The 22,773-nt window shown below is 52.0% G+C and overlaps 1 protein-coding gene across 1 annotated transcript in view; it reads right to left on the bottom strand.

Moving 5' to 3' along the window:
• Positions 1 to 22,773, bottom strand: part of ADAMTS2 (ADAM metallopeptidase with thrombospondin type 1 motif 2) — a 254,991-nt gene that overhangs the window by 43,176 nt on the left and 189,042 nt on the right. Inside the window, exons 6-10 of the mRNA XM_043910722.1 lie at positions 7,861 to 8,017; positions 3,619 to 3,724; positions 2,890 to 3,033; positions 2,382 to 2,514; positions 1,689 to 1,802 (exon numbers count right to left, since the gene is read on the bottom strand). Coding sequence (XP_043766657.1) covers positions 1,689 to 1,802; positions 2,382 to 2,514; positions 2,890 to 3,033; positions 3,619 to 3,724; positions 7,861 to 8,017 — 654 coding nt within the window. The remainder of the gene's footprint in view (positions 1 to 1,688; positions 1,803 to 2,381; positions 2,515 to 2,889; positions 3,034 to 3,618; positions 3,725 to 7,860; positions 8,018 to 22,773) is intronic.

Raw genomic sequence — 22,773 nt, 5'->3', positions numbered from 1 at the left:
CTTATAGGAAACTCCAAAACAGGCAACTCCATAGACAGAGAAAGCAGGTTAGTGGTTTCCAGGAGCTGGAGAGAGGACAATAACGAGGAGTCACTGGTTCATGAGGTCTCTTTCTGGGGTGATGAGAAGTTCTGGAAACTAGAGTGGTAACGGTTGCACAACACTGTCAATGTCCTAAAAGCCACTGAGAGTGATTTAAGTGATGAATTTTATATTATGTGAATTTTAACAGAATTTTACAAATAAAGAACCAAACAAAATAATTCTCAAACCTTATCCCAAATCAAAATCTTCAGGATGGACCTGGAAATCCATATCTCTAACAAGCTCTGCCAGGGACTAAAATAAGGCAGCATTTAGAACCTGCAGTGCAGAAACCTCAGGCCCAGGCGGTTTGCGTGTCTTTCTAGGCCTGACACTGGGGGACACTGGCATCCTCTCCTGGACCTCACAGGATCCTGCTGTGTCTGCTGTCTTCCCTGGGTTGAACTCTCATGGGCTCATCTGCATAAGGAGTGGGAGTGTGAAAAACCAAGATCATAGCATCTGGTCCCATCACTTCGTGTCAAACAGAAGGGGAAAAAGTGGAAACAGTGACAATTTTATTTTCTTGGGCTCCAAAACCACTGTAGATGGTAAGTGCAGTCATAAAATTAAAAGACGCTTGCTCCTTGGAAGAAAAGCTATGACCAATCTAGACAGTTTATCAGAGACATTTGAGACATCAAAAGAGACAAAGCAGAGACATCACTTTGCTGGCAAAGGTCCGTCTAATCAAGGCTATGGCTTTTCCAGTAGATAGGCATGGACGTTGAGAGCTGGACTATAAAGAAAGCCGAGCACCAAAGAACTGATGCTTTTAAATTGTGGCACTGGAGAAGATCCTTGAGAGTCCCTTGGACAGCAAGGAGATGAAACCACTCAATCCTAAAGGAAATCAACCCTAAATATTCACTGGAAGGACTGATGTTGAAACTGAAGCTCCAATACTTTGACCACCTGATGCAAAGAGCCAACTCAGTGGAAAGAACTCTGATGCTAGGAAAGATTGAAGGCAGGAGGAAAAGGGGATGACAGAGGATGAGATGGTTGGATGACATTACTGACTCAATGGACATGAGCAAACTCAGGGAGATGGCGAAGGACAGGGAAGCCTGGTGTGTTGCAGTCCATGGGGTCACAAAGAGTAGATGACTGAACAAGAATGAGAATCAGACCCAGAATTTGGGCTGGAAGGAGAAGCCCTTTGTCTTGCTGCTTCCACGGAAAGTTGGAAGTGGGCCTGGGGTAGCAGGCAGGCACTGGTAGGTGGCTGTCCAGCTTCCTCTAGGGGTGGGCCTGAGGATTCCAGGGCCACCAGAATGTTGGCCAATGTTGGTGTTGAGGTGAGGTGATGGGCACCCACAGTGTGCAGGGGGATATGGAAGGCTTCCAGAACCCCAAAACTGGTCCTCAGAGGAGAGGATTCCCACAATGGGGCTTGAGGTACCTTGAGGAGCTCTGAGACATTAGGTTCCCTAATGTGTGTATGAGAGGCTCAGAGGGCAGGAGCTCTGGAGAGTGGAGAGTGGGGTTACTAGGAAGGAGGCAGGGGTCCCCTGAGATGACCCCGACCCCACCCCAGGGGCCCTGCAGGATCTGCTCTGGAGAGGGGTGCACGTCCGTGTCTGCCTTCTGCCCTGACTCACCTTGCCAGGCGCACACATGGTCCCATCCAGAGGTGGCCCCTTCTTAGTCTTGCAGAAGTAGGGGTTGTCAGGGTGGCTGCACCACAGCTGTTTGCACGGGTCGAAGGTCCGAAACTGGAAGAGATCAGCGACAGCTGGCAGGCCGCCCCCCACCGCAGGGCCCCCAGCGTTGCCCTGGCACCAGGGTCCTCTCGCACGGCCGCCAGGACAGGCCTGAGTGCTGCCCTGAGCTCTGTGCGGCTCCGGCGCTGCGAGGACTTCAGGCGTACCTCATGCTTCATGACTGGACATGACTCGGGGACAGCGCCTCATGTCCCCGGGGGCTGCTGGGCCTCCCGAGCCTGCAGACCTTGGTGGCTACACCCCATGGAGCCGGCCGGGCACCAGTGTGCTTGGCATGAAGGCTGGTTGGCATTCCTCTGGCCCAAGCAGGCATCCCATGAACACCTGCTGTTCCCCGGCTGGACACTTCACTGCCTGAATCCCTCCCAAGGCCAAGTCTGGACCAGCCAGGAGAGCGCAGGGCACCCACTGGATATACAGCAGTAGGTGTGGGGAGAACCTGATGTTTGGAGGGCTGCTCCACCCTGTCCCGGGGAGCCACCCCGACACCAGCCACCTCCCAGGAGACCAGGCAGGCCTGGGCTGAGCTCCCGCTCAGCCCTTGCAGGCGTCCCGGGCTCCGACACTCACCGCGGTACACATCATGTAACCAAGGCCAAAGTCGAAGCGGCACTGCTCATTCATGGAGTAGTGCAGCCCCGGGAGCTGGGGCAGCGCCGGCCAGTCGTGGGTGAAGGGGTCATCCCGCAGGCAGTCATAGGAGCTGTGAGGGGACACGGGGGCACCGCGAGCTGCCTTCAGCGGCACCGGGCTGTCCAGACCAGGCGGCGCGTGAGGCCCCTCACGGAGCCTCGGGGGTGGGCCTGCTTGCACACCCCAGCCCTAAGGCCGTGTTGCTTTAGTTTCCTGTTGCACCTCTTTTCCTTGGCATGGTCAGGCAGGATCTGGCTGGGCTGGGCCCTAGGCATCCATTAAACGTGCAGTGGTTGCAACCACTTCCATTCAAGACTTGGCCCCCAGCAATGGGATCCCCCAACCAGCACTACTGTCCCCGCCTTTGCACTTGGGGCTACAGGCGCCCCCCTAGAGCTGAGTCCAGCGCTCCAGGTCCCTCCTCAGGGCACAGGGTGGTACTCACTGCAGGTAGCGGCTCAGCTCCTGCTGGCTGCAGCGGGACCAGTGGAAGCGATGGAAGGCTGCCTGCACCAGGGGGGCCATGATGCTGCCCAGCCGCACCTCGTCACCGCAGCGGTTGCCCTGCCCGTCGTGCTCCATGCCTAGCCTGTGAGCGGAGCCAAGAGAGCCTCACTGGACCCTCACCTGGCCACACTCACCTGTCAGCCCCACCCCCTCCAGACACCGGGAGCGGACCCCGACCTCCCTGAGCTGACTCCCCTCGCCCTTAGCTGGCCTGGTCGGCCCTGAGCCAGGCGGTACCCATTTTCTCCCAGCTGGATTTTAGAGCCGGGTGCCCTGAGGGGACAGCATCCAGCGGCAGCCCCTGCGGGGTCCGGTCCCCAACGCTGTGGCAGGAGATAGCCGTGGAGGTGGAGGCACCCACTGCCCCCCGCCAGCAGCACGCATACCCGAGCGCCAGCTCTCTGTTCCTGGGGGAGGCTCCCTCGCATCCTCATCTACAGAATTGGGTGGGAAGACCCTCCTGCCCAAGTGCTTCGATGGCATAATGGGCGGGAAACCCCCGGCTCCTGCCTGGCCCTCGGTGGAAAGTGGGCCTGCTGCCTGCCCAATGCAGCACGGGGTCAGGACATCACATCTTGGGGGCTTGTCATCCAGGGTGTGTCCCTCTCAGGGCACAGAGGAGAAGCAGGACCTGCCTCGGACAGCAGGGCCTGCTGAGGCCACTTACACATGGCCAGTCTCGTGGGCCACCACGAACGCGGAGGAGAAGCCGTCCTCGTGGTTCAGGGTGCAGCTGCGGACGGGGTGGCACATCCCAGTGACAGGAGCATAGCCTGGGAGAGACAAAGGGGGCTCAGAGCCCTCCCCACATCAGGGGCCCAGGCCCCAGCTTCCCCTGGCATCACCAGGCAAACGAGCACAGCCGACTGCTCTCGAGGCTGGCACAGCCCAAGACCACCTCTTCCCCCCCCAGGGGAGCAGGCCTCAGCCTTGCCCATCAGCAGCCACCCTGCGGCCTTCTCAGTTCCCCGCGTCCAGGTCTTATCTGCCAAGACTTTCTGCCACCTTGGTAGCCTCCTGCCCACTGTTCTCTTTCAGGCCACCCCCCACTTTCCTTCCCCACTTGGCTGAGTGGCCTTTTGGTCCCCGAGGCTGCAGGTTGCTTCCTGAGCTGTAGGCACTCTGGCCCTGGTGCCTGGCACCACACCCGGAGCCCACTCCCTCGGGATCTTCCCCGTCTCCCTCGGGGTCCTCTCTGGGGCCTCTGAGGCCTCAGCTGGACCCTTTTCCATAGCGCAGAGATGGCTGCAGGGAGGGTGGTCCCAAGCAGTTCAGGGGCAGTCAGGCAAGGACCGCCAACAGCAGTGCTGCCGTGCTGAGATGTGCAGAGGACACTGACCACGTAGCCTGGGAGGCAGACCAGGCACAGACGATGAGGCTCTCAGAGCCCTTGGCCTGGGAGCCCTGCACCCTGACTGGGGAGATTCGGAACCACAGTCCTGCTGAGGGGCCCGGGGGTCTGTCCTGGGCAAGGCACCCCCAGAGGTGGAGAATGGGGATCAGAGGGGGAAGGACAGCTGCAGCAGGCTAACCCCTGTCATGAGAAGCCACAGACTCTCCAGCCACCGCTCAACCCACCAAGGGCTTCCGGAGGGCCACTGAATTAACAGCTGACAGTGAGTGACACGGTGGGTTTTGCCTTCCCAGTTACAGCGTGTGGTCCAAGGAAGAAGTAGGGAATGGAGTCTGACAGGGAGTGAGGGGAGGGCTGAGGCAGGAGCCCAAACCGCCTGAACAGGAAGGTAGGAAGGCCGCCCTGTGATGTGCCTGGTCTGTGGAAGGACGATCCCCCCTGACTGGGCTGAGCCTGATCACAGGGGAAGGATGCCCCCAGGGGAAGGACCACGTTCCCGCCCACGGGGAGAGGGAGAGTGACGGGAGGGCACGATGATCCTGCCCGAGATGGAGGAAATCCAGACAGTGGGGCCTCGCCACTTGCCCCTGGGTGAGATACAGAAGTGTGTGCAGAGCTGTGTGTCCCAGACAGGGCCTCTGTATAGAGACCTGGGCATCCCAAAGGCTGTCAGGTACAAACTAGCACTTGCCATGGGCCCTTGCCATCTACTTCTACAAGGATTAAATCAGGTGCTGCTGTAGCTACTGAATTTCAACACCCCCTGAAAGGAGTTCAGGGTGGAGATCAGGAATGAGGTACTCTATGCTCTGGGAAAAACTGGCAGGACAGGTCTTCAGATGCTTATTTTCAGGGGCCAATTTTATGAGCTCAATTCTTAAATCTCCCTGTAACTAGAAAAGCACTAAATTCCTTCATGGTGATGTCTGCTCCTCATGACTAACAGGAATTCTCAAGAGACCAGCAGAAACCTTCTGCAAAAAAAATACATACTTGATTGCATGTATTCCCTCTTCACTAAAATCACAAGTGTACTGACCTTCCCCCCTACCTCTTTGGAGCAGTTTCTCAGAGCTATCAGAAATGCTGTCTCCCAGGCTATAATCCTCGTTTCACCCCAAATAAAACTTAACTTGCAACTCTCATGTCATGTACTTTTTTAAGTCAGCAAGACCCAAAAAGTGAGAAGCCTGGACTGTCGCCCCACTCAGCCTCACTCGTCTGAGACCCCATGGAGAGGTCCTAGGCAATGTGTTCCAAGAGAAAAGCACAGAAAGAAAGAAGTGTGACCGGGGAGTGCTGGTTTTAGAATTGTCCAAAAGCAGTATACCCAACTATTGTCTATTTCCCTTCTAATAAACAGGGAAATATGTGCCTTAAAGTATTTTTTTGCTCTGCAGATTTTGAGATGCTTGTTCTTGAATCAGCGCCAGGGCAAACCTTTGTGGTCTTCTCTTTGTCCTTTGTATGCAAAGCCTGCATATGAATATGTGCCGCAGTCTGTGTATTTCTCGTTCACCCACACTAGCATTACATGAACATGTAGGATCTGAAGATTTGAAAATGTATCTTTTTTCTTTATGTATATTTTTTCTTTATGTCCTTCATTCTTAGTTTATTTTGCTGTTATTTTCTTGCCAGAAATCCTTTTAGGTAGATGCAGTGTTCTTCCTGAATTGAGCCTCTACATCAATTTTTCTCTCATATTTTGATCTTTTTGGGTGCCCTTGATTTTTTAATTTCAGCTTTTGAATGTTTTATTTCACCCACTGAGAAATGGAAATTGCTGCCATATCAGTAAAGAAAGGATGCCACAGCGTCAGCAGTTGCAGCCACCATGGATGGTGAGCTGGCAAGCCCTGAGGAAACTCAGGGTGTGAAAACACTGGATACTGGCCCCAGACAGCTGAGATGCATATCAAAGGAATGATTTCAGTGAGTCCAGACTCCTGCATCCTCCCACACATAGAAAAGCACTAAATTCCTTAACTTGGGATTTTAGTTTTCTTTAATTAACAGTAAGCTTTGTTCCTACTAGCTGCCCTTGGTTGCAAAACTCCTACATATCCTAGCACCCTCCTCGCCTCCTCAGAGCAGCTCAGTTCTCTCAGGGTTACTTGAGATGCTGTCCCCCAGGACTGAAGTGCTAAACATTTCTGATGAATTAAACACACACACACACACACATAACTTTTAGGTTGGACATTTAATTTTTTAGTCAACACCATCAAATCTTTAATGAAAACCGTTTTTTTCCCTAATTCTTCCTTGTAGCCTGTTCTGGATTTACAGATATATTTCCTCAAACATTCTGGAGATATGACTTTATAAAACTGTCCTTTTCCCTTCTCTAAATTATCTGTTTCCTCTGGAGTTAGCTTTTTAATTTTATTTTACATCTCGGTGCATCTTTTTCATCCTTTCCTTTTTTTTAATATCTGGTAATTCTTGGCTGTCCTTTCACATTTTTAAACCAAGAATGAAGTCACTTAATATAAGAGTTGTGTTGATTTATCTTCCGTGGAACAGTTCTGTCCCCGTTAGAGCTGTCACCCAGACACAGGGCGACAGAGTGCTGGGTCAGCCGGCCACACAGACGGGCTTGAAGGGGAGCGTGAACCCCTCACAGTGGGGAGGCACCAACGCCAGCCAGGAGGCACAAATGATCACACCTGTGTAGCCACCCCCTGACCAAGACATGCAACGGTCCCCACACTGCAGAAGCCTCTTCTCGGTTCCAACAGCAGCTCCCTCCCTCCTGCCCACTCTCCTGACTGTTAACACCACGAATCAGTTTTGCCCACTTACAAACCTGAAATAAGTGGAGTCATGAGTATATATTCTTCTCTGATGGCCTTAATTCACTTATTTATTTACCATTCACTGTGTGAGATCTTCAACTATGATTGTAGACTTGTCAATTTTTTCTTTTAGATCTGTCAGTCTTATATAGTTTGAATTTTTAAGTAAAGTCCCTTATCTTTTAAAGATTGAAAATTTACTCAAATTTGTTTTACAAAAGTTGGAGGAAGCCAGGGCTTCCCAGGTGGCGCTAGCGGTAAAGAACCCACTTGCCAGTGAAGGAGACATAAGAGATGCGGGTTCAATCCCTGAGAAGGGAAGGTACGGTAGGAGGAGGGTACGGTAACTCCTCCAGTATTCTTGCCTGGAGAATCCCATAGACAGAGGAGCTGGGTGGGCTACAGTCCATGGGGTCGCAAAAGAGTGGGGCATAATTGAAGTGACTGAGCAAGAATGCACGGAGGAAGCAAACAACTGAAACCCAGCCCCAGACTCTGCCCATTTCACTCCTTTTCATCTTCCCTGTCCCCAGAGAGACGCAGTTTCCTGGGGCACATGTCAGAGTTCCTGGTAGTTTTAAAGAGCCAGGAGGAGACTCACACTTACCCTCAACCCGGACACCGTTCTCAGCACTTACCCCTTCGCCCAGACACCCCTCTCATCCCAGGCCAAGGCTGCTGGGGGGCCGTGGCAGGGTCAGGCACTCATGTGCAGCCTCCCTGCTTTCTGTGCCCCCGCAGTCCCGAGACTCACCTTGCATGCCCGAAGGCCCGAAGTCCTGCCGTGTGAGGAATATGGCGTGGTCATGGTACTCGTCGTGATCAGTGTCTGGCTTCTGCTGGAGGTAGGCCCAGCGGCAGACATTCTCCAGGCTCTGAGAGGGGTTCCCAATCTCAATGAGGCTCATGGACTGCAGGGGCAGGAGAGGCAACAGAGAGGAATTGGTATCTGGTGGTCCAGACGGGAGCTGAGCAGACCCCGTAGACTGGTGACCTGGCCCAGGTGGCCTCTCAAGAACTCCCTCCCATGTGGCTCCGTTCTCCAGAGTGGGTGGAAAAGCTCCCTGGCCACACAGACCTGCCTGAGTTTCCACACAAAATCCCTGCATGATTTCAGGTGAGACATGGGAACAAAGCTCTGAGGCCTCAAAGCCTCAAAGGGTCCATTCAGCTCACCCCACCTCCAACGTCCCTGCATCCTACTTGGCACCTGCTCTGCACAAATTCTGGCCAGGAGGCCAATGCAACAGACCTCGGTTACTCCAAAGAGTTCACACTCTGGCAGGATCCAGGACAGGGGAGACAGAAGTCCCAACAAGGCTACAGGCCCAGAGAAGGGGAAAGGAGCCCTGTGTTTCCCCCTTGATAGAAGCTATTTGCAGAAAACAACACAAGGGAGAGAAAACTCTGCCGCACCTACAGCGAAGGAGCCACATGAGGAACAGGACCACTGGGATAATTCCCGCAGGACCCGTGGACAGGAAGCCACTGGGAGCAACCACATTCTACTTTGTAGCATGACGCACGCCTGCTAGCCAAGGCTGGCCACCAGGCTGGCAGGATCGCAGGCCAGGCTGCCTCATGGCATTGGCATTCACTCTGTTACTAAGTTTTCACAGTTACCCGGAAAGGCAAGAAACTGAGGCTCAGAGGGGTCAAGTCACTTGCCCCAGGTCACATGGCTAGGAAGCCTAAAACCGAAAGTCTATATTCAATTCACTTCCCTAAACTCCCTCTCCAAACAAAACACACACCATATCATCTCAGAATCAGGTCTCACACACTGCACTCACCCCTTTTCTCTCCACAATCCTCACAGCAGGCATTCTGGTTTCTGCTCTCACCACATACTCTTACCATCCAAGTGGTTCCCTCTAGGCAAATCTGTCCAAAAAGTAGAGCTATGCATTCCTTGGTAGACATGAAAGCATGCATTTTTGCCTCTTCTCTTGCATAAACAAATCCAACAAGCATAGTCACATATTTCTCTTTGTGTGTATAAGTAGAATGGGCTTAGGGTGTATTTATAGGGTACTGTCAGTAAGCCAGCATGTTGCAGAAGAAGGAAGAATGAGTCAAGGCCAGGGAAGACCCATCATTGCCAGGCATCCCGTGAGTTACCCGAGTCAATGGTTTACAAGACGGTGGACCAGTTCCCACATCCTAAGCACAGAGCCAATTGCTCCTGAGAGATGAGAATACTTGTTTTAACAGCATTCAATGAGTCCTAATGAAGTCAGTCACAGATAGGAGGGGGAGATCTAGTGACTGAGACCTACTGGACATTCCCCAGAGATAGACAGCCCAGAAGATGCTGGGAAAGGGGAAGAGAGGTACATTACTGCCCTCCCTGTGACTGGGAAAGCATGTGACTATCTCCGGCCAAATAGTTGCGATCAACAGTGATGTGTGTCTCTTCCTGGTCTGAGCACTTTATTGCCCACATGAGAGCCTTCAGAGATCTCTCCTGGCTGGCATGGGAACCAGCCCAGGTCCTGAGTGAAAATGAGACCAGAGTCCGATGCCAATTCACACGGAAGACACAAGTGTGAGCGAGAAATCAAGCTCTGTTGCTGTGAGCCGCGGGGACATGGATCTGGTCTGCTTCTGCAGCACAGTCTTGCCCACCCCAAATGACACAAGAGGGGCAAAGGACAGGGACATGGAATCTATACCTCATCCAGGCAGGGCAGCCCAAAACCCCACCAGGTGATCACTGCCTCCAGAAAACCGTGAGAAGCCACAGCTCTGGAGGAGGAAGCAAGTTAAAGACTCTCCTTTCTAGGGAAGGAACTTTGGGTGGGATGAGAAGGAAGGGACCTTCAGGGATGGATCTGATTTGGTGCCTGAGTTTGGACCCCATTGGGCTTAAGATTGCCACTCCAGTCCTGACCACAAGGGCCACTGATCACCACTCGATCAAGGATGGCTGCAGAGCCCCCACGGGAGGGGGACCCCCAGCTCCACAAAGCCCAAGACACATGCAGATCACTCAGTCGTGTCCAACCCTTTGCAAGCCCCATGGACTGTAGCCTGCCAGGCTCCTTGTACATGGAGTTCTCCAGGCAAGAATACTGGAGTGGGTAGCCATTCCCTCCTCCAGGGATGAAACCAGGGTTTCCTGCATTGCAGGCAGATTCTTTACCATCTTAGCCACCAGGAAAGCCCTGAGCCTTGCTAAGCCACCTCCAGCAAAAGGGCCTTGTTTCCTCAAGAGCCATGTCTCTCAGCCCAAACATCAGGGGACCGGACCCCTGGTTGGTTACAGTTACTTTTGCCTGCGTTCTTCTGACAACAGCCCAATCTCCCTCTGGTAAAAGATCTCCTCTGTTAATCTGGAAACAACCTCAGGCTCAGTGGTGGGAGAGGTCAAGCCCAGACAACCCCACCTAGCACTCTCCCAGCACCATGATGGTTGGGGCCAAGGGGTTGGGAAGGTGTGTGACTATGAACCTGGAGCTTCCCCCAGGGCAGAGAATTCCAGGGGAGGAAGAAAGCAGAACAGACAGTGTGGTCTGGGGTGCAGAGAGGGTGATTCCCAGTGTCCTCACACAGCCACATGGCTTACCCAGGCCTGAAGCCAGCTGACCACAGGCCTGTTTATTATCTACTGCTACACAATGGTGACTGCAATCATGAAATTAAAAGACGCTTACACCTTAGGAGAAAAGCTATGACAAACCTAGACAGCCTATTAAAAAGCAGAGACATCACTTTGCCAACAAAGATACATATAGTCAAAGCTGTGGTTTTTTTTCAGTAGTCATGTACAGATGTGAGAGTTGGACCATAAAGAAGGCTGAGAGCTGAAGAACTGATGCTTTCAAATTGTGGTGCTGGAGAAGACTCTTGAGTTCCTTGGACAACAAGGAGATTCTAAAGGAATTCTAAAGGAAATCAACCCTGAATATTCATTGGAAGGACTGATGTTGAAGCTGAAACTCCAATACTTTGGCCCCTTGATGTGAAGAGCTGACTCATTGGAAAAGACCCTGATCCTGGGAAAGACTGAGGGCAGGAGGAGAAGGGCTGCAGAGGATGAGATGGTTGGATGGCATCACCGACTCAATGGACATGGGTTTGAGCAAACTCCAGGAGATAGTGAAGGACAGGGAAGCCTGGCTTGCTGCAGCCCGTGGGGTCACAAAGAGTTGAATACGACTTAGTGACTTAGCAAACAACAATGAATAACAATAACATAATGAGTTATTTCCAAACTTTATGATCTGAAAAGTTTGGAAATCTGAAAAGAGTTTCCCTGGCGGCTCAGATGGTAAAGAATCAGCCTATGATGCAGGAAACCCTGGTTCCATCCCTGGGTCAGGAACATTCCCTGGAGAAGGGAATGGCTACTCACTCCAGTATTCTTGCCTGGAGAACTCCATGGACAGAGGAGCCCCGTGGGCTACAGTCCATGGGGGTCACAAAGAGTTAGACACAACTGAGTGACTAACACACACACACACACATGATCTGAAAAACCCCAAACACTTGTTATCTCATGGTTTCTGGGTTAGGAATCCAAAGGTAATCCAGTGGGGTCCTCTACTCAAGGTTCTCCCGTGAGATCGCTGGCAGCTGAGACTGGGGCTGCAACCTCAGCTGAAGGCTCCCCTGGGTGGGACACACAAGCACACTCACTCATGTGGTTACTGGCAGGATCCAGTTCCTCACATGCTGCTGGACCTAGGGCTCCTTGGCCCCTCACATGGACCTCGCCACAGAGCAGTCACACAGGGCCGCTTGCTTCCCCCAGCACAAGTGACCCGAGAGCGCATCTCCGAGACACAAGCCATAGTCCACTGAGAGGCCAATCTCAGTCTTGCCCATGCCGGCAGGGAAAGGAGCACAGCAGGGAGTGAATACCAAGATGTAGGCTCATAGGGGCCATCCGAGAGCCTGCTTGCAGCAGAGATGTGTCTCATATACATGTGTCAGGAAATCCCTCCCAAAGTCAACTGGAGTTGTGTTACTGTCACTTGCAGCTGAAAGACCACGAGCAGTGGACTTCGGCCTTGGAGATTCGTGGGAAGCCCAGTCGAGTGCACTGGCTGGCTGGTTGGAGGATCAGCTAGTGTGTCCAGCACCAGTGGGAGAAGCTCTAGTCACTTTTTGAAGAGAAGTCAAGAGGCCCAACTAGAAAGACATGGTGTCAGGCCCAGAGAACAGGAATAAGGGCATGGAGTTGGAGACACAGCCAAAGGCTGAAACGAAGTGAGAACAAGCAGTCTGGGGGCTCGGAGAGAGGCCTGACTGCTCAGGGAGTGGGCTCGTTGGAAGTGACGGGTGGATGTTGCAAACCCAAGGCCCACAGGCCAAGGCTGGTGATGCGAGTCAGTGAGGCAGGTTGGAGGGGCAAGAACTGGCAAACCAAGGAGCCCATGCCCCGATGCAGGGCAGCAATACTCAGCATCAGCTCCATGGGCATGGCATGCAAGAACAGAGCCCAGAGCTGTCGCCAGACTGACCTCTCAGGCCAGTCTTTACATTTTACAAAGAAGTGCGTGTGTGTGTGTGTGTGTGTGTGTGTGTGAGTTGCTCAGTCATGTCCGACTCTGCGACCCCATGGATTATAGCCCGCCAGGATCCTCTGTCCAAGGAGTTTTCCAGGCAAGAATACTGGAGGGGGTTGCCATTCCCTTCTCCAGGGGACCTTCCTGACCCAGGGATCAAATCTGGGTCTCCTGCATCGCAGGCAGATTCTTTACCACCTGAGCCGCCTGCGAAGCCCACAGAGAAGTTCTGTGGACCAAAGAAGACATATCCCTCAGGTCACCAGGTAAGGAACCCTGGAATAAAGGCTCTTCTGGGCTGGACCCAACACTGGCATGCTGCTGAGAGCCTCCTGCCTCCCAGACACCAGGCCCTTGGATTCAGCCCAGGTTCCTAGCCCCTCTCAGCAGCCACCGTGATCTCACTGCTGTGGCAGGATAATTTATTGAAGTGTTGATTTGCATGTTGCTCTGGCCTTGTCTTCCCTTCCTCCACTCCAAGCAGCAGCCCATCACCTCTCTTCTCCAGGCCTGCGGGGGTCTGCACTGCAGGACCCAGAGCAGGAGTTGTCTGGGACTCTCTCTGCCTTTGGGTCCCGAGGAGACTCCCCAAGGGGAGAGGCAGAAAGAGGGGCTGGGAGGGGTTCCACCAGGACGAGGTGGCCCTGAAGAGGCAGGTCACAAAAAGCAGTGGCCATGTGCTGGGCCCTGGGGACTTGCAGCCCAGATGGGGCCTGGAGGCCTGGAGGAGGGTGACGTCAGCGTCTGACAGCCACAGTCCAGAGCTGCTTGGACTTCCTGTTTCTTTGCCCATGTCCCAGTTCTCTCAAGGTTCTGGCCATTCTCAAGGAACTAAGGGCTGGTATCCTCCTGCGTGCTGGTCTGGAGAGCTCAGGAGGGTGCAGCGTGCCTCGTGCTGTGCGGCAGGTGCCAGACCCGTGTGCATTTTAGAAAGAGCTGAGTCAGTGGGGAGAGAGGACACAGTCAGGACCCTGAGGTGGCAGGAAACAAGCAAGTCAGCTGGCAGGGGAGGAGGCATGGATTCTGGCCGTGGAGCTTGTGGAGGAGGCACAGGAGAGGACCACACACGGGCATGCAAAGGGAGAGTCTGCAGCGCCCTGGGACACAGGCCAGAGATCATCTCTTTGGGCCCAGGTTTCCTTCTTGGTAAAAGTTCAGCAATTTTCCTTTGGGGAGCTCTGCTGCTTCTCAGGTGCAGCTCCTGGGGGGAACATTTTAGAGCCAGCTGGGGATTCAAGTAAGATTAGTGGATCAGAGGCTCAAAAGAATCAAAACACCAGGTAGGCTTGCCCAGAGGCAACCCCCACCCCCAAACAAGCACCCATGAGCTTTCAGGCAGAAGACTGCACCCCAGACTCAACCTTTCCTTGGCCTACTTCTCCCCCTTCCTGAGAGCTGCCAGCCTTCCCACAGGTTCTGCCTGCTTGAAGGGCTCCTCACAGACAGAGCTGTCCAGGCAGAGGGCCCAGGAGGGAGGTCTGGGCATCCACAAGGATCCCTCGGGCGCTAGTGGGATCTCCCCACACTGCTCTGCCACCTGAATCACACTCACAGCCCTCCATCCCACGCCTTTGCCACATATCACGCAGCACATGGACTGTAGCCCTATCCAAGCAAGGACAAGAGACATGTCTATCTTCCTTTAGGAAGTGACGGAGATCCCGCCGTCTTTCCGTGCCACCATAATAGTATGTGTGAATGCCCTGGCTGATGCTCTCAAGAATATCAACACTGCTGAAAAGAGAGGCAAATGCCAGGAGCTCATTAGGCCATGCTCCAAAGCCACTGACAGGCTCCTAACTGTGATCATGAAGGATGGTCAGTTGGCGAATTCTACATCACCGATGGTCGCAGAGCTGGGAAAGTTGTGTGAGCTTCACAGGCAGGCTGAATAAGTGTGGAGCGGTCAGCCTCAGATTTGATGTGCACCTCAAGGATCTAGAAAAACGGCAGAATAACCACCAGCTCCCACCCGGTCAGCTTGGTTTTACTGTCCTGACAACCTCAGCGGGCATCAAAGACCATGAAGAAGCAAGACGAAGGCACACAGGAGGAAAAAAATCTTTGGGTTCTTTTTCTAGGGGTGTAATACATACAAATAAAATGCCGCAGAGGGGAGCCTGGAAGCCACGCCACCTCTGAAGGCGTTCTGTCTCGGGGCCATAACTCCCCCACGCAGGCAGGACAGGAAAGGAAGGGCTAGAGCCGAGGTGGCCACCAGGTGGCGCTGCTGCCGCGGGAACAGCGGCGGGAGCCTTGTGCGCCTGGATCAAAGGGCCGCTGCTCCTGAGACGCTGGCCACCGGCTCAAACGGAACCACGGGGGCCCCAGCCGGCCCCTGGGGTCCCACATTAAACAGATCAATTAAGACTTGTGCAGAAAGTTCAGTCCCAATCTCTGCTCTCTGACATCTCCATTGTTTGCTCTGGAATGAGCTGAATTATTTACGCTCTTACCTCCTTTGGTCAAGGAGACAGGAGAAAAGTGGGACCAGCGGCGCAGAGGCTCCGCAGGTTCCAGGGTACATCGGGAATCCCTCAGATCACCCATCCCACACACCAAGGCACCTGCGAGTGATGGTGGGGCTCCCCGGGGCAGCTCGGGGCCCTGGGGGCGGAAGCCTGCTCCGCTGTCATGGGCCCTGTACCCCTGGACATGGCCCCTACTTCCCTGTCCTGGGCGCCCCCTCCGCGACCGCAGCGCACAGCCGGGAGCTCAGGCGCTTCCGGCCACGGCCCTCAGCACCCGCAATACTCTCATCCAGCGGAAGCCAACCAAAACCTTCTCAACTGCTCTGACCCCAGACGGAGCCCCCCGCAAACCCGCCCTCCCAAAGCAGCACAGCGCAGACAGCAGTCCAGATCTGCTGGGTCCAAGAAAGCAGAGCTCCCTTCTCAACCCCGGCACTGCTAAAATGCAAGGCAGGTAATTCTCTGCGGCGCGGGCCGGTCTGTGCAATGAACGATGCAGAGGAGCATCCTGACTTCTTCCTGCTACATGCCATGAGCATGCCCGAGGTGGGGGGCTGCAAACTCGCCCTCTGAGGGGAACCCTGCCATGGGGAACCTCCAAGGGGAGCACACCCAAGGAGCCCTGTGGAAAAACAGCCCAACCCAGCCTCCCTGAGCAAAGCCGCCCCCTGTTGTGTGACTTCGGCAGGCCACTCACCTGTCCTGTGGGCGGGGGTAGGGCGGGGTGGGTGGTGAGGTTAAGTGCCCCAGAGAGCTGCTGTGAGGGAAGGGTGAGGTGAGTGGACGGCAGAGCGGACCGACCCAAAGAGGGCACTGCAGGCTGAAACTTGCAGGAACCCTCGCTCCGGTTGCCACCGCCAGCGCTCACCTTCCAGGGGACCCTGAGGCTCAATGATGGTGATGACTCACAAGAACCAACAGGGGCCAGAATTAACACCAAGCTGGGCGTCTTCTCCAGGCTGCTCTGGGGTGCCAGGGAGTACCTGGAGCTCAAACCTCACCACAGACATCCACAACCCCAACACCAGTGAGGGCTAGAAGGCGTGATCCGTATTTCTCTGCTCAGGACCCCCTGGATTACCAAGGCACATTCCAGACATCCTCCCAGAGGCTGGGAGGAATCTATTCCCAGAGAAAGCCAAGCTACCAGCTCAAGATGCTTCAAGTGAACCTTCCCAGCTCAAGCCTGTAGGGCACATCTGCCTCCACTGCTTCCCGTTCTTCTCTGGACCCTGGAGACTCCGGCTCAGGAGGTCGGCCATAGTGACCAGGGGCCGGGCACCATGCCTGGCACCGAGTGCTTGGGGGTTGGGACCCAGACTCTGAGGAAGCCAGGGGGCTGTCCCTGGGATGCTCTGAATCCCCTACACAGCCCCCCTACACACAGTCAGGGAAGCAGAGGTCTGTATCAGGTCGGCAATGGCCTGGGATATGCAGGAAGAGGGCGGTGGCACCGGCCCCTTGAACGCTGAGTCCTGCCCCAGCATTTTCTTCTCTTGCCTTCCCCTGAGAGACTCACAGTCAGAATTTCTCCGACCCTTCTGCTCTAATGCTGAAAAATTTCTAGGAGCGTTCCATACTTTGTCTTGACCTGGTCTTTCACAACAAGATACCTTATGTTCTTTGATTGTCCCCAAGTCTCTGATTTCCATTTGCTTTGATTTTCATCATCTTAGGAAATATTTAAAATGAGAACAGTTCAGTAGCTTTGGTTCCTTCTCAAAAAAATCAATTGAAAAGCCAGTTGCTATGCAACCCTCAAGTGTTGCTGATGTTCTGCTCCCTGGCTGATGGCATATTGTATAAAATAAGATAATCTCTTTTCTTCTGCTGTGTTTTTTTTTTTTAAGAAATGGAGAAAAATGTTGTTTTAGGAAAAACTTGAGATAACTCAGAGGCTCCTCATAAGCTGGAAGACAAACAACATGTCCTTTGCACAAGTACTCCCAATTTCATCCCCAGCGGGGCTTCGGTGGGGCCTGGGGACAGGCGTGAGGGGAGCAGAGGGCAGGGAAGCTGGTCTGCTTCCATCACAGTTTGGAATGAATAACAGAATCTGAACACCTAGGCCGCTTTCTGCCCCAAGTCTGGGTCTCGGTCTCACAGCTCCCAGACCCACCCCCTTACCCTGACTCTGCAGACCTTGGAAGACACAGCTCAGGGCCCTCTCCTGGTGGGGGTCTCCTGCAGTCCCCTCGGCCTTTCTGGGCCTCAAGCCTTGCACGGACAGGGCCTCGCTCACTGTCAGGAAGCACGTGGCTCCTTTAAGAGCAGCTCATCGAATCCATTCTCCTTGGGAGTCAAACTCTATTTGTGACTCTCGTCCAGAAGCCTTTCCTGGCTTTTCCTGCAACAAGCAGAGCTCACTCCCTCTACACGAACGCCAGCCAGGCAGCCCCCTCTTGGTCACCCCACCCAGGGCAGCCGGTGCTCTGTCTCCTTCGAGGTGCTCACCACTCAGCAACGACCTTGTTTCCTGGTGAACTCATGGGGAGCTGGTGCCCCAGGCCTGGAGGCAGGCACATCCCGGGATCTATCTGCCCAAGAGACGGGTCCTCCCACATCCTGAGGTCCCCGAGAGCCCTGGAAACAGGGCCTTACCCCCAGCACTCTGCCGAGTGGAGTCTGTGACCGGTGGACACAAACAGTTATCGCCCACAATGAGATAAATACAGACATGGGAAACTTTCACGGCAGTTTGGTGGAGTGGCTTTATGTCTATGGAATTTAATAAGAAAAAGTCGGGGCTGGTATTCATGGATAATCTTGGTTTTGTCACGTTTCCCTTTTCCAGTTATTCTTTTTAAATGTACTTACAGAAATATTGGTCAGTGATGTGACCTCTGGTTCTGAGGCGCTCTGTTTGACTGGCCTGGCATCCTAGGCCCTGGCACCTACTCTCCAGGGACTGTCACTGTCCGACTTCCTGTTTGATTGCTTCAGGTCCATGCAGTGACCCCTCCTTTCCCAAGGGTGTTGCCCCTGAGCCCACAACCAAGCATACCACACTGTCCCTGGGCTCCTGTGCGAGGCACGCCTGCTGCAGAGATGAAGGGCTAGCCTATGGCGGGGGCCCCAGCCCCTCTGCATCCGATGTCTGTCCAGCACCGGCCTTCCTGGACGTGGTCGGCCAGCCACGTCCTCCTGACTCTCCCATCCCCCCGCCTGTGTTTCTCCAGTGTGTCCTCCCCGGGGAAAGTGAGATCCCCACTGTGGACCCCGCTTGCCTCTTACAATCCCACAACTTGCTGAGGAGGCCCGAGTCTGGCCCTGTAACTTTCTGGAATCCCCCCGCCCCGCTCCATCCCGGGGCCCAGGCGGAGGGGCAGTCTGAGTCTGCCCAGCTGTGCCTGTCACCTCATCACCATGGATTCCTCAGCTTCCCGGCAGGAAGTCGGGGAGGTGAACGGGGACCTCGGTCCCCCTGTGCCCTCCCTTCTCACTGTATCGGTCCTGGTCTCGCTGGAGCTGTCCCACTGCCCAGGTGGACTGCGGCCACCTATCTCATTGGCCAGGGGCTCCGGTCAGCCCCATGGCCTGCCCTCCCCACATCATGCTCAGAAAGAGGAGGCTGTAGCATCACTAGGGGCCCATGCCCACTCCCCTTACCCTCACTCTGCCTGTGGGGGACTCCGAGGGGATCAACATGGCCCAGGCAAAGCAGAGTCCCTCCCGACAAGGTGGAACATAAGGAGCGGTGGCCAGACTGGCCGTGGCCGTGAGGGAGGGGCCTGCAACACCTCAGTAACCCGACCTCACCTGCAGGCAGGGCCAGGCACTGGTGGCAGCCTGCATCCCCCTCTAGCCGAGACGGCTTGCCCGAAGTTTCCATGGACACTCAGGTGACAGAGGTCCCAGGCCCAGGCACAGGAAAGGTAAGATTGCCCACAGGGCAGAAGAACACAGATGCCTCTCCACTACCCCCAAGCCATCGCAGAGAAGAGGTGCCCAGTAAAGCATGGAGTCCTTTCTACGTCCTCCTTCAAATCAGAAATAAAATGCTGGACGCGACACTGTGGCACACTGCCAGACAGCCTTCCGCAGGCGCTACTGCCCAGTTAGCAGAAATACCTGGGCGCTCTCATTCTTAAATTATTGCTTTAAAAAAATAATTAATTTTTCCATAGCTAAAAATGTGCTATAAGTGTATAAAAGAAACCCTCAAGTATAAAAGAAACATCCCATGATATATTAAGAAAATTCAGCAAAGTAGAAAGAAGAAAATAAAAATCCATGACCTACTACCCAGAGATAAGTACTGTTCACAATTTATGTTTTCCTTCAGTCCCTTCTTTGTATATATTTGTACACAAAATCGAGATCATAATACTGGGAGCTTATATCATTCTTTCCCCAAAAGTAAACCAACTTGACTTTATGCTGTAACCATTTCCTAAAGCCCTTACACATGCTTTGAAAATGGGATTTATTGCCAGTCTAATAACCCACCAATGAAAAAGCAAGAGAGTTCCAGAAAAACATCTATTTCTGCTTTATTGACTATGCCAAAGCCTTTGACTGTGTGGATCACAATAAACTGTGGAAAATTCTGAAAGAGATGGGAATACCAGACCACCTGACCTGCCTCTTGAGAAACCTGGATGCAGGTCAGGAAGCAACAGTTAGAACTGGACATGGGACAACAGACTGGTTCCAAATAGGAAAAAGAGTACGTCAAGGCTGTATACTGTCATCCTGCTTATTTAACTTATATGCAGAGTACATGATGAGAAAAGCTGGGCTGGAGGAAGCACAAGCTGGAATCAAGATTGCAGGGAGAAATATCAATAACCTCAGATATGCAGATGACACCACCCTTATGGCCGAAAGTGAAGAAGAACTAAAGAGCCTCTTGATGAAGGTGAAAAAGGAGAGTGAAAAAGTTGGCTTAAAGCTCAACATTCAAAAAACTAAGATCATGGCATCTGGTCCCATCACTTCATGGCAAATAGATGGGGAAACAGTGGCTGACTAGTTTCTTGGGCTCCAAAATCACTGCAGATGGTGACTGCAGCCATGAAATTAAAAGACGCTTACTCCTTGGAAGGAAAGTTATGACCAACCTAGACAGCATATTAAAAAGCAGAGACGTTACTTTGCCAACAAAGGTCCATCTAGTCAAGGCTATGGTTTTTCCAGTGGTCATGTATGGATGTGAGAGTTGGACTGTGAAGAAAGCTGAGCGCCGAAGAATTGATGCTTTTGAACTGTGGTGTTGGAGAAGACTCTTGAGAGTCCCTTGGACTGCATGGAGATCCAACCAGTCCATCCTGAAGGAGATAAGTCTTGGGTGTTCATTGGAAGGACTGATGCTGAAGCTGAAACTCCAGTACTTTGGCCACCTCATGCGAAGAGCTGCCTCATTGGAAACGACCCTGATCCTGGGAAGGATTGAAGGCAGGAGGAGAAGAGGACAACAGAGGATGAGATGGTTGGATGGCATCACCGACTCAATGGACATGGGTTTGAGTAAACTCCGGGAGTTGGTGATGGACAGGGAGGCCTGGCGTGCTGCAGTTCATGGGGTCGCAAAGAGTCGGACAGGACTGAGGGACTGAACTGAACTGAACTGAATAACCCACCACAGAGATATGCTGTAATTTATGTAACTAGACCCTTATTGGCAGACAATTTAGATTGTTTCCAGTTGTTTACAGTTAGCAATAAGGCCATGACCTTTGGCTTAGGCCTAAAACTTCATGCACGGGCCTGTTAACTGCTTTGGAAAAGAATCACAGAAATGAATGAATGACTGGGAGCAAACATGAAGAACCTTTTAAAGGGAAGTGACCGACTGTCACCTTTCCTTCTAGAAATGCGTACACATTTACACTCGAAAATGGGAGAGTGTACTGCTGCATTCACCCAAAGCAGTAGCAAATCCGTCTTTTTAATATTAACACAGCTGATGCCTTTAAAATGGTGAATCATTTTATTTTCTTGATTAATAGTAAAGCTCAATATTTTCTCTTTTTTGCAACTTGTATTTTTTCTTTAGTTAATTGCTTATGTCAATTGCCAAGTCTATTTTTCCTAGGACTCTTCATATATTATTTTTCCATATTGCAAATGCTTTTTTCCTCATTGTGGTTTGCCTTTTGATGGTGTTTTTTGACAATTTTATATTTTAAGTACTCAAATATATCTATCTTCCCCTTTATAATCCTTTCTACTGTATTTTCGCTTAGGAAGCCCTTGACAATGAATATTTTCTACTCAATTTGTATGATTTAAATAGCTGAATTTTATTGGTATATATTTATCATCTGATATATTTAATTTACTATTTATCATATATTTATTCTAACACTTAATAACCATTCCATTTATATTATCACATTTTATTTATGAGAGGCATTTTCAGACTTATATATTTTGTTCAGTTGATCTGTTAACATTTATGCAAATATAGTATGATCTTACTTATTTTTGCTTTACAAGGTGTTCATAGTAAATCCTTTTTATCTGCTTGGCTTTCAAGGTTTTCCCAGCCATTCTTGAACGTTTATGCTTGTAGATGAATCTCAGAATCATTTCCTCAAGTTTCCAATTATTAATCTAGGAAAAAATCAACATTACTACAATGCCCAATATTCTTGTAAGGAACAGCATATGTCTCTTCGTGTATTTTTATTTTTTTCCTATCATTGTGCTTAGTTGCTCAGTCATGCCAACTCTTTGTGACCCCATGAACTGTAGCCCACAAGGCTCCTATGTCCATGGGATTCTCCTAGAAAGAATACTGGAGTGGGTCCCATGCCCTCCTCCAAGGGATCTTCGCAACCCAGGGATGGAACCCAAGTATCCCACATTGCAGGTGGATTCTTTACTGTCTGAGTCACTGGGGAAGCCCAAGAATACTGGAGTGGGTAGCCTATCCCTTCTCCAGGGGATCTTCCCGACCCAGGAATCAAACTGGGGTCTCCTTCATTTCAGGCAGATTGTTTACTGGCTGAGCTACAGGGAAGCCCCATTAACAGTATGCAATTTTCTTCCTATGTATAGGTCTTACATTGTCTTGTTAGGACTAGGCCAGATATTTTATATTTTTGGTTACTATCCTAAAGGGAACTTTTCTTTCCCTATTATCTTTACTACCAGGGCATTGTAGGGCTTCCCAGGTGGACTAATGGTAAAGAACCCACCTGTCAATGCAGGTAGACATGAGGGTTGGATCCCTGGGTCAGGAAGACCCCCTGGAAGAGGGCATGGCAACCCACTCCAATATTCTTGCCTGGAGAACCCCACAGACAGAGGAGCCTGGTGGGCTACAGTCCATGGGGTCGCAAAGAGTCAGACAGGACTGAAGCGACTTAGCATGCAGGCACGCACACCAGGGCATTGTCAGTTTACACAGAAATTATTGGGCTTTGTGTAATTATTTTATATTTGGCCGTGTCACTAAACTCCTTTCTTAACCCTAAAAGTTTTCCAATGGATTTTTTTCAGTTTTCCAGGCACATAAGCATCAGCAAACAATTGTAATATTATCTACCCTCCTTGGATCCTGGTTTCATGTCATATGATATTGTGTAGAGTTTCCAAAACCTTAGTGACAAAGTTATACGTCTCTTTCTTGTTGCTGATTTTACTTTAACTGTCTCATAAGGGCAGCATTTCCCAAAGCAAATTCTGCAGAGCGTTGATTCCATGAGGAAAAGGGTTCTGTTGAGAAACAGTTTT

The sequence above is a fragment of the Cervus elaphus genome, chromosome 9, assembly GCF_910594005.1.
Source record: "Cervus elaphus chromosome 9, mCerEla1.1, whole genome shotgun sequence".
Taxonomy (NCBI): Eukaryota; Metazoa; Chordata; class Mammalia; order Artiodactyla; family Cervidae; genus Cervus; species Cervus elaphus.
Note: the sequence above shows the minus strand (reverse complement) of the source record. Positions and strands in the feature narration are given on the sequence as shown.